The sequence below is a fragment of the Ochotona curzoniae genome, unplaced genomic scaffold (assembly GCF_017591425.1).
Source record: "Ochotona curzoniae isolate NIBS_2020 unplaced genomic scaffold, NIBS_Ocur_1.0 scaffold_3835, whole genome shotgun sequence".
NCBI classification, from domain to species: domain Eukaryota; kingdom Metazoa; phylum Chordata; class Mammalia; order Lagomorpha; family Ochotonidae; genus Ochotona; species Ochotona curzoniae.
Window position 1 is genome coordinate 12,468,217 of NW_024467114.1, and position 13,296 is coordinate 12,481,512.

The 13,296-nt window shown below is 39.0% G+C and overlaps 1 protein-coding gene across 1 annotated transcript in view; it reads right to left on the reverse strand.

The window, feature by feature from the left end:
* Positions 1-13,296, reverse strand: part of COL28A1 (collagen type XXVIII alpha 1 chain) — a 130,606-nt gene that overhangs the window by 88,381 nt on the left and 28,929 nt on the right. Inside the window, exons 8-11 of the mRNA XM_040964512.1 lie at positions 13,144-13,170; positions 7,749-7,793; positions 6,071-6,115; positions 5,018-5,071 (exon numbers count right to left, since the gene is read on the reverse strand). Of these exons, the coding sequence (XP_040820446.1) occupies positions 5,018-5,071; positions 6,071-6,115; positions 7,749-7,793; positions 13,144-13,170 (171 nt within the window). The remainder of the gene's footprint in view (positions 1-5,017; positions 5,072-6,070; positions 6,116-7,748; positions 7,794-13,143; positions 13,171-13,296) is intronic.

A 13,296-nucleotide genomic window follows, 5' to 3' on the forward strand; every position in this document is an offset into this window, starting at 1 on the left:
TCAAAAATCAGAGTAAGGCCCTCTAGTGTGCCACAGTTTAAGCCACCAACTGCAATGCTTGAATCCCATACAAGCAGCAATTTGCAAACTGGCTGCTCCACTTTCCATCCAGCTCCCTACTTGTGGCCTGGGAAAGCAGTGAAGACCTTGGCCTCTGCATTCATGTGGAAGACCCAGAAGAAGGTTCTGGCTCCTGGCTTCAGATAGGCTCAGCTTCGGTTGCTCTGTCCATTTGGTGTGTGAGTGAGTAGATGAAGGATCCCTGTCTCTCCACATTTCTCTCTAAAATCTACCACTCAAATAAAAATAAGTCTTTTTTTTCCCAATCTATGGAATGTGTGATTCTTTTCCTGAAGGCAAGGAGCAGTTGGCAGCTAATCAGCAGCGTGTGAGTTGTGATGCTGGTGGCCGCAGTTCCAATTCCTGAGGCACAGAGGGAGCGGAGCTACCAGGAAATGGTAGTGAATAGTGTTCCTAATCTGACACCAAGGATGCTGATAATGAGAGGAGGTGGGCCCATGTGATAAAGTGATATGTTTCTTACACACTTAACCTCAGAATCTGTGAGAAGTCAGAGTTGGCAGTTACTATTCAGTAGATACCCAGTTTTTGTTGGGATGATGAAAAGTTTTGTACACAGGTTTTGGTAAAGGTTATACACACTATGAATGCATTTAACACTCTTAAATTACTCACAACTCAAGCAAATGATATATTCTATATTAAGTTCTTTTTACTACAATTTTTAAAAGTTTTATGCCACTAATGGAGTATCAGGTTACATAATTAGACCTAAATCAGATTGCACCTGCACTTCACAGAAGCTTACACAATCTGGTTGGAGAAATAAATGAACATAAAACAAATACAAGCATGCCAGTTACCTATAATAAAAGCATTAACAGAGCACACAAGTCTCTGAGGCAGAAATGTTTAATTATGCCTTAAGGAATTGGGAAAGTTTCATTAGAGAAGTTGTTTTTGTCTTTGTTTTTTTCAATTGAACAAAGAAGTAGGCATCCTGGCTAATCTGACAGGAAAGAAGAGGGGCCAGAGTTCAGGAAGAGGAGAGAATGTGAAGCATAAAATGAGGTGCAGCATCCTGGGGACAGCCAGCAGCCCTGTGGCTCCAAGGAACCACAGAACAAGTCACAAAGTAATGTCACTGTGTGCGGTAGCTCTTCCCAAAGGAAACACACAGAGAGTGGAAGTGTAATGTGAAATTTCCTAGTAAGTTTCATTCACAAAACAAAAATAAACATATGAAAAATATACAATGAAAAATAAGTAATACCATACATTTGAAATAAAGTTAATTTTGCCTGTTGCAAAGCTACTATCATAATGTCCTTGAAGGAGTATCGGATGCTGATATAGTTAAATGTGAAATCCAATAAGACACTGCGGGGCCTGATTCTGCTCTCCATCAGCACTGAGAACAACTAGGCAACTTCATGGCATCTGGGTTCCTTGGTTTATAAAAGCTTCTTTTCAGACAATCTCTTACACACACACTGTGCTCCACTACCTAAGAACTGCCTGTATCAGAGAATTGGGAATGGAAGTCCTCTGCATCGTCTACCTTGAAGCTATTGGGTGTCATCCCATGTGTTCTGGCAGCCACTTCAAGTTGTTCCTATTGCTTGTCTTATGTTGAGTGAGTCCATAAGCTTGTTGAAAAAAATGGTGTTTTTAAATCTACTAACCCAGAATACTTAGAACTGATTTTTCCATTCTATTGAAGATACATGAAAGACAACATGAGCCTCTAAGTTATATGAATATATATGAAACTGTAAAAAGTAGGTTCAAGTCACCAGTCTTCACAGCACTTTGAAAAAGTCTAATACCCAAGAACGTTTTGATGGGTTACATCAACAACCTGTTTCTCTATGACCAAATGAGTCGGGAGAATGGTCAGCAGTCCTGACCACCGTGTCCTGACTTTTGATTTCGCCTATAGACACCGCATCACCATTTCTGTCACAGCACTATTGAAACTACTTTTGCAAAGGTTTTCAATGACCACATCAATGATTCTCGGGCAATTGCCTATTCCATCTTCAGTACAGTACAGCTGACCACTTATTTTATTTATCCATTTATGACAGTGCATCACTGCCTCACCTGTGGCTTCAGTTTTCCTGGTTCCAGATACCCATAGCCATCCATATTCAGAATATATTAAATAAGAAGCTACAAAATGAAGTAATTCATAAACTTTAAGTAATACTTAACAGTGTATTTTACAATCTCCATTTGATTATAGACTTTAATCCCTTTTGTATTTCATTTGTAAATTAAACATTGTTATAGAAATGTATATATAACATTATATATAGTTTAGAATATATCCCCTGTGGATAAGGTGTACTATTGAAAAATCATTCACTCTTTGTGCTGTTTGTTTGCTCATTCACTCAGGAACTACTTATGGGGCCATGTGATGAAACACACCAGTCAACAAACTGTTGCTCCTAACCAGAGGGCCTTGAAGGGAGACAGCACACTTTGCAAAGCATCCAGAAGAAATGCCTTTATCTCAGGCCAAATAGTCAAGGAACGGCTGACTATTTTTCATTCAATCTGTGGGATGAATACAGTAGCTAAATGCAGACTTTTGTGCGTGAATCTGTCCCAGTTCTAGCTGTGTAACTTTAGAGGCACTTTATACCTTTTTTGGCCTAATCTCTATAACGGGGATGAGAAAAAATATCTTCCTACCAAAGATAGTCTAAAATGAGTATTTACATGATATATGCAAATAGCAATCATTTAATAAGTATATGTTAACTAATCATTACTGAAAACGAAGTTTCTGTCCTTCAGCCATTAGAAAATGCAGAATACCTGGATTTTAGAGACTTTTTGCAAACATAAAAATAGAAGGTTTCTAGGAGTATTTTCTAATAAAATTATAATTGATAAAAAGAGATGTTGCTGTAAAATATGTTATATACAGATTGTGGAATAAAATTATTTGTTATAGCTTCAACATTTAAAAGTACATTCTGGGGGGTAAGATGAAATTATTTTTTGAAATTCAAGTCTTTGAACAACACACTACTAAATGTATAAAATAAGAAACAAAAGGTAATAATTAATGTGTTATAGATATCTGACTCTAACAAATGCTAAGAATAGTAGAAATTATATGGAGGTTTGAAATAATTTCAAAGTAGCAGCCAACAGACCACTAAATTTATGACCTTAAACCAGAAACATAAGGAGGAGGAAGATAAGAGACTCCTGCCCACCTAAGAGCCTCCCAGTGTCCCTCAACATTGCCTGGAAAACAAATCATAGACTCTGTTCAGTTGGCAGCGAACTTTGTGATTAAAGCCTAAGTGGAAATTTTATGTCATGCCTCTTTCACCACAATTTTTGTTAAAGTTTTTTTAATTAAAAAGTTCTATTTCAAGAGAGGCACTTGTTAAAATAATGAATTCCTCTAACATTCGTGAAAAAACAACTCTTGTGATCACAATGTACAAGTCAATATAAAGCATTAGTATGTCAGACAACAGGGGCCGTCACTCCCCCTGTCCAAGAAAACACTTGGTTCATTGCTTAATAAGAATGAATGCACTGTTGGAATTCAAAGCTAAATTTTGTGGAGAAGCCATCAAACAATGGCACCTTATTGGAGACCTGTCCCTCCCCCTGCCCACTGCCACGGTCACCCCAAGGTGCATTTACTGCTCCCAGCCCACCATCTTCCCTGTACCCCTTGGGCTGATGGGAGCTGGCTGGACCTCTGACCTCCAAAGTGAAGATGTTGGGCAGGACGGTCTCTTAACACACCCTGTGACACAACCTCAGTGTATTCTAACCCTGTGGCAAGCTCTGGTTCTGGTGCCTGATTTTAACTGTGTGAAAATTGTCTTCATTAGTAACCACAGAATCCTAGAAATATGTGTTTTTCTCAGAATATTTCTCTTCCCACTGTAAGATTTTTATCTACAGCCAAAGCAATTTTATGGGCACTTCTACTCTGTATTCAACAGGATCGCTCTTTCCTCAGAGAGAATCAATCACGGGCAAGGACTGGAAAAGAACATCTCCCCAAATGCAGCTTAAGCACACGCCTGCTGAGAAGCCCATTCTATTTTAATTTGCCAGTTAAAAGTGGCCTGGGAAATTACGGGCTGTCATTATCTCATTAAAAATACTACGGTTCTCACTCACTTTCCTCTCTCTGGGAAAATGAGCACTCCAGTAACCTGACTACTCCCTACAATTTAACGTAGTATCCCCCTTGAAAATAGGCTCTAAAAATTTTGCCTTTGTCTTGGGTCAGTCGGGGACAGCATCCTCTGTGGTCGTATTCCCTTCTGCTCTAATTGCCGAATCAGCACCTTTTACTGGCTATTGATTATACCCACAAAATTTACCACGAACGAAGAAGAATTCAAAAGGACACAAAATTTAATTATTTAGTCAAATTGATGACTACTCTCTTTGGGGAGAAAAGAGAACCTTAAAGGCACACTCCTAAAGATCCCTCTTAACAGCACCTGTTGGCTCAGTTTGGCACTTACTACCTTTCTGTCTTGCCTGCTTATCTGTGGGATTGAATTACAAAGCTGGGACTGATGGCTGACGTTGCCTGTTTTTAGTGGCTTTCCTTCTGTTGTTATAGAACGTGTAAATTCACTCTCACTATAAACCATGCTCAGAGTTGGCGTCACCTGTGGGAAACAGTGCTTTCAATGGTGTTATTTGCCTCTCAGTTACTAAAACCATAAAATAACTCATGGTCAGAAAAAAGAAGGAAATACAGAAATGATGGTAGATGATGCTTCATAGTGAATCATTCTCTCTTGAATAAGAGAATAATGATAAATCTGTGCCACAGACTTGGACTTGGATTCGGTTCAGTGCCGACTCGTGCAGTTTATTATGTTTTTCCAAAGGTATTTCTTCATAGTCCATTAACTTGTACATAATAAAACCTGCGTAGCCATGGTACGCTAGAGGAAGGCAGTCAGCCAGCCAAAACCAAAGGTAAAATTACCTTATTGCCTTGAAATCCTTTGGGGCCTGGATCCCCTGGAGGTCCACTGATGCCCTGTCCAACATAAAACCAAGAATTAGTCCTGTATGCAAAAGCCCACTAGGAAAGAGCCATTTCTCAACGATCATGGATGTTAGAAGTCAGACTAAATAACTAGAGCTAAACTGAGAATGCATCCCAAATGAAAAATGGGATGAGATAAAATTGCCTAAGTCAAATAAGATACTTCTAAAACAGCCCTTAGGCTGAGATTAAGCATTTTATTAGAGATTTTTGTTTTCTAAACCTGTATTTCCAAACTTTTTTCCTGTTATGAATTCTATTTTTGAAGCAGTCTGTGCATTTAACAACTTTTTAAATATCTAAAGCTTATATACTTGAAAGACTTTTCAATGGCCATGAGATAATTAGTTACTGCCCTGGTAACTCCAGGTCAAAACAAAGGTGTTGTCTATTAATTAGTCATTATCTAGAAAATCTTGGGCAATAACATACTTTTCAGTAAATATTCATAATCAGCTCTTCACACTCACACCCTGTTAAACCTTTAGCATAGATTGGAAAAAACTCATCCAAATTATTTTTTTAAATCCATGGAATAAGTATAATTTAAATAAATGCGCCAAAGAATCATTCCGTACTATAAAATATTCACTACTTAAAGTGACAGAACAACACAAGCGCTGTAATTTAGAGGAAGTACATAGATCTTCCAACTATCTTGTAGCACCAGCGCCGGCACAATTACCTCCTGCTTTTAAGTATTTTTACTTTCCCCGTCTTCCCAGATGGTAATCTTTCTCATCTCCTCAACTTCTCACTAAGCAAGCAGACTTGCCTGCCACTACATAATTCTTGCTTGAGTTTGTTAATTGAAACATTGGAAGAGTTGTTTACCTACTGAACGCACAGTGGATTCATCTGGGGAGTCTTCTAAAATATTGATGCTGGTTCCAACCCCAGACATTCTGGTTAAATCCATAAAGAGCACAGGTAGGCAAAGGGATTCCTAACACTATGTAGGGGACTTAGATTGGAATGTAGATGTCTTACCTGAAGTCCCCTGGGTCCTTTCGGGCCATGTGGTCCTGGGGATCCCTGTGGAATAAAGCCGATGGTAAATGTCTCTATCTACACACTGGTGAATACAGCAATTTTAGGTAGAAAGGAAGGAAACCTATTCTGGTCAACTGCCAGTCTTCTCTAGTTGTCCAAACAACTTGGCCAGCAAGTTAAATGATCTCTATTGAAGAGCTACTGAGAGTCCAAATATGCCTATAGTTTACAGATTCCGTGCAGTGTAATTTTTGTCGTAAGCAGTTGGCCAGAATACTGAAAGGCAGTTTGATGGAGGGACTAAGAAATACAAAGAGATCTTCCACCTGCTGATTGACTTGGTCTCAATGGTCAGGATTGGGATAGGCTAAAGTCAGAGGACAGGAACTCTGAGTCTCCCACATGGGTGGCATAGGTCCACGTAATTGAGCCATCCTCCACTGCCTTCGCAGATGCATTAGCTGGAAGCTGGATCAGAAGTGGAGCAGCCAGGATTCAAGCCAGCAGTCTGATATGGGATACTCGGGTTTAATAGACTGTGACACAATGCTGAGCCCTATGCTGATGTTTTGACCAAAATAAAGAAATTACTAGGTAGTATTCAGTAGAAGTCAGTAGCCATGGTGAAATGTTTTCTTCCAAAAATAAAGAATACGTTAAAGTAGGTGTTCACCTTAGTTTCCATATTTAGATCGCTCCTTAGCCTATCTTCTAAACATGAGCTTAGTAAAGCACTGCTTATTTGTCTCACAAATACTGTTCCATGTCATTGAAAAATATTTAAGGGTCAGAATTTATAATTTACTTTCTCATTTCTCATGTTTTTGACTTTAAAGTATTACAGATTACTGATTTTTAAAAAATATAATGAACATCTTTGAGCACAGATCTTTTTTTAATTCTTATTTTTTACTTGTTTTTTTTTCTTATTAGCATGTAATCCTAACACACATTTATAGGATACATCCGCTATGGGCAGCTTCCTAGGGTCAGTAAGTTTCAGAAATGCTGTCTCTGTTTTTGGCCTATAAAGGAATTTCATAAAATATTTAACATTGTTTCTGATTTTAGTTCTATTTCATACTTATGTTTTAACAAAGATAATTATCTGTCCCGTTGTGTTTGTTGCTGCATTTTCAAAACTTCAACTTACATTATTTATGATTATTGCATTGGCTTATTTAACATTTTGCTTGTTGAACTATTCTTTTCACCATAATGTTGAATATGCCTGACATCAGAGTTTAGGGTATCATGAAGCAGTCTTAAGATAATTAGTTTGCTACATTATCTTTCACAAATGGGAAAGATTGGCCTTCTAACTTTAATGGTGAGACCCACAAAATTCATCCAAATAATTTCCTCTCAAGAAAATTCAGGCCAAATCAGACCACAGATGTTGGCATTTTAAAAACAACTACTGGAGTAGGAGTTTAGGTTAGCAGTTAAGCAGCTATGTATCGCATCAAACCACATGGCTTCCACTTCCAGGTCCGGCACCCAACTCCAGCTTCCTGCCAGGAGAGACCCTAGGAAGCAGCAGTGACGGTCGTCTTGTTTGTTTGTTTGTTTGTTTTGTCACTTATGTGGACTATCTGGATTGCTTTCTTTACCTCACAATATTCTCTATATCTCTTGTTTATGCAGATAAATACATAATTTAAATGTTCCTTACCTTGTCACCTTTTATTCCTGGTTTACCACATTCTCCACGCTCACCCTAAAAAAAAAAAAAAAAAAAAAAAAAGAGAGAGAGAGAAAGAGAGAGAGAGAAAATTTGCACCATTCAATGTTAGGACTTCTTTTTTTAACATAACCAGAGTCTTACCACATTAGCATGGCTGCTTTCTACTCCATTTTATGCCTCAAGGTTGTGGGTGGAACGGCCATTGAACTGGAAAATTCGTACCCTTGAGTCATTCTTACCTGACAACACAGTGATACCTGACAAGACAGTGATATCACCACATGAAACATGACAGAAAAGGAAGTGAACATCTAACACAGATTAGATAACCTTTGGTCAGGTGATTCCTTACCTGCCCCATGAGATGAATTTTACAATTCTTACTGTAATCGAGAAAATTTAAATTTGATGAAAAAACTTCCCTGGACCGTACACCCAGGAAGCAGAAGGATCAGACTGGAACCCAGCTCAGCTCTCAGAGTTTCTGATTTTCTACCACACTAGCATTTAGCTTGAACGTCCCTGTTGACCAACTAGTAGCATCTGCTTAGAGAGCTGTGAAAGAACGGTCCTGAGACAGTCTGTCACGGCAGGGTGGGATGGGACCCAGGATGTGCCCTCAAAGCCAGCTGTACTATAAGGTTTGGGTTGTAGCCACAAACATGCCATACCCAAACTCAAGCTCTACTTACTTCTCTTAACTATTACTGGCAAGCAAAAAAAAAAAAAAAATGGACTTAGGCTTTAGAATTTACAAACAGAATTTTACACTAAGTTCATGTAATGTGACGTTAACATCTAAGAGATATTAATAACCCGGTCTCACAGACTGAAAATTTGTATTTCAAAATGATTATGAGGGATATTCAGAAAATTCATGCAAAATGCATACTACATGAAAGGCATTTTCTGTGCTAAAGAAAACTATTTTTTTTTTTCAGACTACGTTCAACAAACTTTTCAAAGTCTCCTTGCATATATACAATGCAATACTATTCCACCTATAAAAAGGAAATCTTACTGTTTGTGACAACATGATTGTAGCTGGAGGCCATTGTGTTAAATGAAATAAGCCAGACTCAGAAAGAAGTACTGCTTGACCTGACTTATATCTGGAACCTTAAAAAGTTGAACTCATATTTGGGAATAGAATCAAGGTCATCAGAGATAGCAGGTACAGGGCTGGAAAGATGCTGGCTAAAAGAGAAAATATTAGGAGGGATAAGCCCAAGAGATCTATTAACACAACACAGTGACCAAGAGCTTGTATTCTAGAAAATCATTAGCAGAGTGCTCAAGTGTTCCACACACATATGCACAAAAAATGACAGATATGAGGTGAAGCATATCAATTAGTTAATTTAGTCATCTTTTAGTGCATTCATATTTTAAAATATCATACTGCATATGATATTTTACATATGCAATTCCTGTCAATGAAAAAATTTCTAAGGGGCTGGCACTGTGACACAGTGGGTGAAGGTACCCACTATGGGTGCCAGTTAGTATCCCACCTGCTCCACATCTGATCCAGCTGCCAGCTAAATGGCAGAGAAAGCAGCAGCAGAAGGCCCACGTGCTCAGAACCCTGCATGCCCTGGGAGACCCAGTGGAACTCTTGGCTCCTGGCTTTGGCTTTCCACTGCTGCCATCTGAGGAGGGAATCCACAAATGAAAGCTCTCGCTGTCTCTCCCTCTAATTCTAATTAAATAAGCAAGTATATCCCTTCTTTTTATTAACATGGCAATTTTTAAAAATGGGTCTTAAAATGAATGCACTTCTTAAAAATTTGTTTAAAATAAAAAATTATTAAAATTTTATCATCAAACCATCTCCTTTACAAAACACTTTCGAATTTTCAAAGGGCTTTCATGCATGTATGTATTCTGCGTTCCAAAGCATTCTTACTTTTAAGAAAATCCAGCGGGGGAATTAAATGATTTACTTCCATAGATGTGCTCATCAATGACTCGCTGTTTAGTGTCCTCAAGACTAGTTGGCACTTTTGCTGCTCAAAGCACCACTACACAATGATATAAGGACATAAATCATTACTTCCTTCATTGTGGCAGTCTTACCATGAAAACTCTCAGCTGAAGTGACTAAAATAGTTGATAATGTAATGATTTTATAATCTGCTGCAAGTTTAAATAGGACAGCACAACAGCCACAATTATCAGACTGACAGCCTGAAGACCAACCGCACTTTCAACACTGCTGCTCTTGCGAAGATTACAACAACTACAGCCACCACTCACGCTGCGAGCTGTGTGCAACAGCTTCCATGTTTCTGTTAGTCCCCACAGCTGACTTGAGAACAAAGACTAGGTAGATAGGTATGCAGGGAAGGCAAGGGAAGGGAGACTGAGAGAAGGATGTATAGATTACTGGATAATAGAAGTATTGACGGATAGATGGAAAGATAGATAGGCCACTAATAGATAAGGAATGTAAGGCTCACAGAAATTGAGCAGTTCGCCCATGACCATGAGTTTGTGTTTATCAGATTTCCAAGTTCAAGTTACTGGCTAAACATCATGTCAAGCCCTTTCCCATCAACCTGACCCTTCACCTAGAGTACTGTCTGGGCTCTTGCTGACATTAAGAGCAGAAAACAAGGAGAGGCAATTATTTAGAACCAATTATGCATCTCTTCAAAAGCAATCTGTTCTCTCTCTTCCTCATTCTATGAGTCAAACCAACCAGGAAAAACTGACTTTCTATGTAGAACAAGTTGAACTTTTATTTCTGAATGCAAATGGAAAATCACCCTTGAAGACTCAATTAGAAAGTACTTAATTTACTAATGTTGAATGGGAATAAAATGAGTCAACCACCAAAATATAAAACAGAAAGTACCATAAATAACATTCAAAATTCTTTGGGCCAGAATTCTCATTCCATTTGGCCAGACAGATTTGTTAGCTATAGGGTCCTCAGGAACAGCGTTTGTTTTGGGAACAGATTTCCATCAATGAAAACATTGTACTCATGCACTTTGCCTTTGCAATGGCATTTTCATTTTTGGTGGGTTCACCAATCCCTGGGAGATGGCCACAGTTACACAGCTCCAGGGAGCAAGCCCTCAGAAGGCCGTGAACAGATGGGTCCTGTTCCCAGCCTCTGCCTCCTGAGGATGTCTGCTTCTACTGAAGGTCGATGGTTCAGGATCACTTTGCCCTGAAAATTTCTTTTTCCAAGCAAGAAAGCTTCCAAGAAATCTGTAATTCCCCAAAAGCATAAGTAAATATTTCCAAAAAAATACATGAGGGTATTTCTAAAACCATGGAAAATGGAATTAAAAGATACATTTATTGGAGCTGACATGTGGTATAGCAGGTTAAGTCTTTGCCTTGACACTGGCACCCCATTCCAGGGCAGCCATGTGAGGCTCAGTGATCTGTTTCCCTTCCAGCTCCCTGTTGATGCACCTGGGAGAGTCCTTAGGGCCCAGACACCAACATAGGAGACTCAGTTGAAGTTCTGAGCATCTGGCTTCCCAGTCATTTGGGGAATGAATCACTGGACAAAAATTGTTTTTCTCTGTCTCTTCATCTCTCTCTGTCACCTTGCCTTTCAAATAAATAAAATCTTTTTTTAATAAACAGTTTCTTTTTTGTTCAAAAGAAAGTTCATACAGTTTTTTATCATGTACATTTCTATGGAGACCTTTTCATGTGCATGGATTTCAAAAAAATGTTTGCATTCATAGAAGCTTATCTTTTTATTCCATTTCTCATGAACATTCTAAAGAATAGTCACTTATAAACTTCTCTATTCCTGGCAACTAGTTCATTGTGTAAATCCAGATGGGACAGAGAGTCCTCCAAAATTATCCTTAATGACATATGGGATAACTTAACAATCGTGATGTTTTTTAACTTTACCATAATACTGTTTGTTCCTTTCCCCTTCATGATCCCCTACGTTTGCAGTCCAGCAAAGAGTTTCCCAAAATTATCACATCCATTAGTCCACTTTATTCTCGCAACACCCTCTAAATCCATCAGGTCTGTATTCATCCAGTTCTATATGGGTAAAGAAATAGGCATTCCAAGTTCCTGTGATTGCTAAGTGCAACATAATGTGAACTCTTACCCTCACCCCTGCCAGGCCTAACACTTCTGTGCTTAGGATGTACTTATAGACCCTGCATGCAGGGTCATCCCTAGTATTTGCAGAGCCAAGAATAACAGCACAGGTGAAGGCCCATATGCCACGCTTCTGAATAGTTAGAAGTTATAAATCAAACTAATAAATCAATTCTCTTCTGACTTTCTTTCTTGACAGATGGACCTTTAAATGGAATTAAAAACTGGGGGATTCCTTAGAAATCCTCAGCCCCCTACCCACTACATGAAGCCTTGTCCCTACCTTGCTTCTCATCTCCAGCTCCTTCTCCAGCACAAGACACCACGGTCACATGCACAAAAATGTTTCAGAGTACACAGAAAGTTCCCCACGTGACCACTGTTGCACCCCACCCCAACAGCCAGCTTTGGTTCCCCTCCTGGCCTGGTGGAAAGAGCAATGTGAAAAGGGCAATTGTGTATGTGTGCCAAGCAAGCCCAGCCAGTGTGCGGGGCTGCTGGGCCATTGTGAACTCAAACTATACTCTACAGTGGGCCCACACCTCCATGCTGACCCCTGACTCCATAGGAGGTGGGGAGGCCAGTGGAACCTCACAATTTAGGCCTATTGCCCAGGCCTGAGCATTTTAACACACTTGTAAGGCAGAATAAATGATAGGAACATGTTCTGATTTCAAACCAAAATCTAGCCGTGTAATTCTGAGACTCATATCTCAATGAACATTTGAGCATGCTCAGATTCCTAAGGCTTAGACTTATGTGGTTAATTTTTATCGGACCAGTCTGATTCTCCAACTTGCAAAAATCATCCATACCTTTGGTTTGCTTCTTTGCAAATTTTACCTCTTTTCTACTATAAATTCTCTACCCAGATGCCTGATTTACTCAAGTCAGTAGTTTTTGATTTTTTGGTGTTTTTCTTGGTAAGCCAGGCTAAATCCCCCCAATTCCCTGGGAAAGGAGTCAGTAGCTAGGTTGTCACGATGGGGTAAGCGGCAAGGGGAGCATGGCTTCATCAGCTTGCACTAGCGCTAAAACAGGGGTCCCACTGACAGCATTCAGGTTCCAAAGCTCAGAGGGACTAGATTCTAATCTCAGGAATCCCAGAGTTCTTCCATGCCTTACAGCACACACCCACACCATCCAGTTCCATAGTTACCTTAACAAAGTTAAGGGTATGCTGGGGAATGAAGATGTCTGAACTTAGACAAAAACAAGGAGTAACTCTCATCAGTGTAATTGTTCCTATGTTTCTTTTCGAAATTTCAATCTCTTTGTTATTACAACTTACCTTATCCCCTTTGTATCCAGGAATTCCCTAACAAAAATAAAATAAAAGAGAAAAATATTAGATACTTTTAACATACGGTGTAACAAAAACACTTGTACAAGAAAGTAAAAATCATAGACAAGCAAGATATTTCATTTCTCTTTATACTTGGAA